At 48.6% G+C, this 5,706-nt stretch overlaps 1 protein-coding gene across 1 annotated transcript; it reads left to right on the plus strand.

The window, feature by feature from the left end:
- Positions 1-813: 813 nt before the first annotated feature.
- Positions 814-5,033, plus strand: LOC103781488 (transcription factor AP-2-alpha; the record flags this gene model as incomplete). Its single annotated transcript, XM_008949207.1, has 3 exons — positions 814-932; positions 3,303-3,444; positions 4,600-5,033. Coding segments are annotated over 3 exons (550 nt in total), but the record flags the coding sequence as incomplete, so codon positions are not given.
- Positions 5,034-5,706: the final 673 nt, after the last annotated feature.

Here is a 5,706-nt window from a genome sequence, read left to right on the forward strand (position 1 = left end):
TGGAGGGGACCTCTAAAGGTCATCTAGATCTGACCCCCACCCCGGCAGGGTTGCAGGGACATCCCCAAATCAAGAAAGTTGCCCAGAGACCTATCAGGCCAGACCTTGGATGTCTCCAGGGATGAGGCTTCCACCTTCCACCACCTCTCTGGGCAGCCTGTTCTGGTGTTTCACCACCCTCAGAGTAAAGAACTTCCTCCTGATGTCCAATCCAAATCTCTTGAGTTTAAAACCAGTCCCCCCCCATGCTTCCCCAGCTTTCCTGTAGGCCCCCTACAAGTCATGGTGATGATCCCCCACTCCAGGATTTGGAACATCATCCCTACCTTGGACACCCACCCTGTGCCCACCCAGGGAAGGGAATTCCCTGTGCAGTAGCAGGGAATAACAGCCAGGATTAATTAAGGCAGCTCGTTCCAGCTCTGGTGGAAAGCTGTGGATGGGCTGAGCAGGGATGGGGGTGAAGGCACTGATGCTCCATGGTGGGTGGTAACGGGGGGTCAGCCTCCTCCTGCATTGCCTGGGCTGTGGGGAGAAGCTTCCCCTGGGTCCATGGTGCCTTCAAGGCCGTGGTGATTATGTGCCCAAATCTTCCCACAAACCTGAGGGGGCTGCTCTGGACCTTAGGGAGGGTCCCTGTTCCCTAGGCACCCAACCATCCAAAGCCCCATCTCTGTGCTTGAGACCAGGCTCTCAGCAACCCTCATTCTTCATCCTCCCCCCCAAAAAAAACCCCTCTCTCATGGGTGGGAGCCAGAGCAGGGAGGTTTCCTCCACGGACCTGGCTTCTCAACGCTTTTCTCTGCCGAGCAGGGCGAAGTCTAAAAACGGAGGGAGATCTCTGAGGGAGAAACTGGACAAAATTGGGTTAAACCTGCCTGCCGGGAGGCGTAAAGCTGCCAACGTCACCTTGCTCACCTCGCTGGTGGAGGGTAAGTCACTCCAAGGGCCAGGAGGGCTCCTCTGGAGAACATCCCCGGTGCTTTTGTCTTGCTGTTGGGTGCTTTGGTCGGTTTGGTGTTTTTGTCCCCCCTCCCCAAGTCAGGGCTGCTTGTTGGAAGTTGGAAGGGTGTTGTTTTCTGTGCCACAGGGGGAAAAAAAAAACAACCCAATGTGTTTATTGGGTGCTTTTGGGTTTTGTCTCGAGCTGAAAGGGGCTTGGGTGAGTCCTGCAGACTCCACGTTGGGTTCGACCGTTTATTTGGAGTCTCCAAGCTGGATGTTTTCAGGGCTTCATTTTTCTCCCTCATTCAAGTGAGCAATCCCTCCTCGGAGGAAGAGGATTGTATTAGGAGCAGGGTAGGAGGGAACCCTGCAAATAGAGGTGTGGGCTCAACCCCACCCCATAGGAGACCCCCTGAGTGTTGAGTGAGAAGTTATGGGGAGCAGAGCCTCCAACGCTTCGTCCTTCTGCCACAGGTGGACAGCTGAGCAATTGGGAATGTCAAGAAACTGCAGCTACTTTAAGGTTGCTCTCCCTCCCAGCCTGCAGCCACATAGCAGCAAATCATTTAACTTTCCTGACATCTGCATTCGAGAAATGCGTGACCATTACTTCCTGAATTAATTTGGGAATCCTTGACCTCAGCCATGGATTAATGGTGTCCTGAAAGCCTCAAAGTTGCACCCCCGCTCCCTTTTGGTTCTCATTTTCAGCACACGTGTTCCCTCGGCTGTCTCTTTCTCCTCTACTTTGGCCAAAAAAGGTGCAGCTTGTTTTTTGGGATGCCCTGTGCTGTTAGAACAGGGAGGTGGGAAGCTCAGGACCTTGTGGTTTAGTTTGGAAGCACCACGTCACACCGACTGGCACAAAATAAGCCCAAGGTCAACAAATAGATCCTCCTCCATTCCCCTCACTTAGGATTTTGGCTGTGTTTTAGACTGGTTCAGTCCACAAAGCTCTTTTAAGCCCAGCCCTACAGAGGTTCAGCTTAAGTTGGGTTGTGTAGGAGGGATTTTGTTGCTTGGTTTTGTTGTTGCTTCACGTTCTCCAAGAAATGTTTCACGTTCAAAGGGACGAGGGGGGAGAGAATGCCAGGTTTTGTGTTTTTATGAAAAAATAGCTTGCAAAGCCAGGCTTTGGGCTTTTTTTTTAAACATCAGGATTAGGGGCTGCACTATATTTATGCTGTGTGGCAATTGCTGTGTCTTCGTGGCTTTGAAAAGTCTTTGCAGTTGCATCGACCTGCTGTAGTCCAAATTCAAGAGGGGAAAAACTTGTCAGAAGTCTAGGTTGGGTAGATGCTTAACGTTATTTGCGACGTTAATGAATGTGGAGAGAAGGTTTTTATGGTCATCTATTGTTCTGCTTGGCTTTCACATACATAAAATCATGATGGAAAAATAAAATAACACCAAACGAAGGCCCCAGAACTTTGAACGGCGGCTGATTTTTTGGGGGGAGGGGTTGGGTGAGAGTATAAACGTTGCTGGGGTTTGAGTCTTGTAGGATGAGGCAGTTTCTAGAGTACTGTTATTGTTTATGATCCGCTCCATTTTATGGAAACAAGCTCACTGGACTGAGGCTTTGAAGCTCTAATTGGCGCATGCGTTCTTCCGGAGCTAGAGCTAATGGCAGGAAGCCCTGCAGTAAAAACCAACTGGTTCAGGAAATTAAAACCAAAGATTTGAAAATCAACAAAACAGACAGACTCGTTGGAACGACCCTGAAATTCTCATGGTTAATCGTTTTGGGGTTGGGGGGAGATGGCGGGGGGGGGAAGTGAACGTATAATTATACGCGATCGAGTTAAATTTTAAACGCTTAGCTGTTTAATGCGTTTTATTTAGGAGAGCTGGAGGAGTAATTATGATCAATATTAATCATCGGTGCGTCGCCAAAGAATATAGGGAGGGGGCTGAGGGGGTTTTCTGAGTAAATAGCTGCGAATGAAATGGATGGGAAGGGCCCTGTAGAGGTATGGGTATGTAAATCCCAGCGCGCATTCCAGGTGGATGGAGCCTGCCTGTCTAAAACTATCTGTTAGTCAATGGAAACTTAAAAAAAAACCCAAAATAATTCTGAGGCGAGATTTCACTTGTAGGGATTGTCATGAAAATCCACATTTGCATGGCCCTCCACCGAGGCAAAGAAAACTCTTGCGAGATAAGATGCCATTAGCATTTCTTACCCTACCTTTTTCAAAGACAAAAAGTCCAAGGCTTGGAGAAGAAAAGCCTCGGCAGAATGGTGTAGGGCTTTTGTATTCCCACCCCCTCCCCAAAAAAAAAAACCCAAACAACTCCGTGGGACTGTGGATTGATGAGCTGTGTGTTTCCCTCACCCGTGCCTCCCTTTTCAGGAGAAGCAGTGCACCTCGCTAGAGATTTTGGGTACGTTTGCGAGACAGAGTTCCCTGCCAAAGCAGTAGCTGAATTTCTCAACCGACAACATTCCGATCCAAACGAGCAAGTCACAAGAAAAAACATGCTTCTAGCTACAAAGTAAGACATTTACCTTTCCCCCACGTTGCTCAGGAGTGAGGGGAGGGTGACAAACCCGGGTTTGGGGCTTTGATTTGCGAGGCCGGCGGGGGATGTGTGTGTGAATTTGGGGGTGGGGGGTGCATTTGCCCTCCTGCCACAGGAGAACTCTACAACCCAGCTTGATTTCCATCAAGTCAATCCACCCAGGTTACCTTGAAAGCCAGCTGTGAAAAGTGCTGGGTGTTTAAAGAAAAAGTAGTAATTCTTCCAAGCAAAACTGTTTCCCCCTTTTTCACCTCGTTTTTCACCTAGCTGATCACTTTAAAGCCTTTTCACTGAGCTTATCAATTTCGGTAGAAGGGGGAAGGTTTCCCCTTGGCAGTAAAAGAAAACTGGTACGTGGAAGTGATTTCAGTTCATGAAAATTGGCAACGGTTCTCTCTGCTCTGCTCCTCAGTGAAGAGAGGGATATTAAAAATATATTTTAAATGACAATCTGCACGCCGTTAAAGCGCTGGCGAGCGGGTGGTTGGTGGGGCTGCCTGGACTTCCAGGTGGTGCCGTAGCAAAACGTTGGTTTTGATGGGTTTGCTGGAAATTAAAAGGGTTGTCGAGTAGTCCTTAATTAGCAAAGGAAGTGTCACCCAAAGGGCAGGGTGCCAGAGGGTGCAGGCAGAAGATGGGAGACGCTTTATGGCTGGAAGACATCGAGGCAGGTTTTGGAACCCAAAGGGTTTCAACACGCCTCTGGAGCTCTCTTGCTATAAGGTGTGGAAGGTGTGGGGTTTTTTCTCCAACTCTTTGAGTGGATGCTGTAACCTGACTTCTGCCCTGTGCCCTCGTATCCTCTCTTCCCACCTCCCTGGAAGGAAATTTCCAGACCTTGGGTAGCGTCAGCCTTCCCCCTCTGCGGGAAGGTCCCTTAGGAGTTGGAAATAGAGATGTACATCTAGAAACGTTGGGGAAGAACCTGATTTAAAGCCCCAATTCCCCTCTCAGCCCTCGCTCTTCCATGCAGCTTTGCGGAGAGCGAGGTCCACGCCTCTCTCTGCCTCCAAAAAGTGGTCGGGGAGGGCTTGTGTCACCTAGCAGGGAGCGTGGCCACCAGCCACACGGTTCATTTCTCTCCCTTCCCCCTCCCCTCCGTCTCTCTCTGCTCCATTTGTGCCACAGACAGATCTGTAAAGAGTTCACCGACCTGCTGGCTCAGGACCGATCTCCCCTGGGGAACTCGAGGCCCAATCCCATTTTGGAGCCGGGCATCCAGAGCTGCCTGACCCACTTCAACCTCATCTCGCACGGCTTCGGGAGCCCGGCGGTGTGCGCCGCCGTCACCGCCCTCCAGAACTATCTCACCGAGGCCCTCAAGGCCATGGACAAAATGTACCTCAGCAACAACCCCAACAGCCACACGGACAACAGCACCAAAAGCGGCGACAAAGAGGAGAAGCACCGAAAGTGAGGAGCTCCCCCCAACACACCGAGTCCTCTCCCCGTTCCCCTCGTAGCCCCTCCATGCTCAGCTCCCTCCTCCTTCTCCCCAGCACCCCGGGCTACTACGGCAGCAGGATGAGCAGCCTTCTGCCAATCCTGTTCTCTGACTCTTCCCCACACCCCTTCCCAACATCCCTCTTAACGTTTCCCTTCCCCTTTTCCCACTGCCACCATCGGTTTACCCCAGTTTGGGAGCCTAAGAGAACAGAACAGGGGGGACGGAGCCAGCAAAGGAAAACAAAAAAAAGTTCTGTCTTGAGTTTGTGAACTTTGTTTTTTTTTTTTTTTAAAATAAAACAAAAGGAGGAAAAAAAAATAACACACACACAAAAAAAAAAGACAACAAAAAAGGAAAGGACTTTTTTTTTTTTTTTTCTAAAAAAAAATTTAAAAAAAAAATTAAAAAAAAAAAAGCCAAAAAAGAAATAAATAATACTTAAAAAAATTCTATGAGCTTCACCGGACTGAATCACCACCTTCCCTTACATAAACTGCAGTTAAGATTGTAGCCATATTAAAAAAAGAAAAAAAGAGAGAAAAAATTAAAAAATGAAAGGTGAAAAACGTGCGGCAGCGACGGCAGAGAAAAGGCAAAAAAAGGACTGATGACGTTTTATCAGTATTGTGAATAAACTTGAACACAAAACACGAGCAGTTCCATGTCATATCTTCAGTTGTAGAACTTTTTCCTGTCCAAGGTAAAGCGACCAACTTGAACTTTCTATTGCAACACGATTCACGGTTATTATATAAGGGAATCAGTGTTCATGTATGTATATATTTATT

Source organism: Merops nubicus, unplaced genomic scaffold (assembly GCF_000691845.1).
Source record: "Merops nubicus isolate BGI_N331 unplaced genomic scaffold, ASM69184v1 scaffold35841, whole genome shotgun sequence".
NCBI lineage: Eukaryota > Metazoa > Chordata > Aves > Coraciiformes > Meropidae > Merops > Merops nubicus.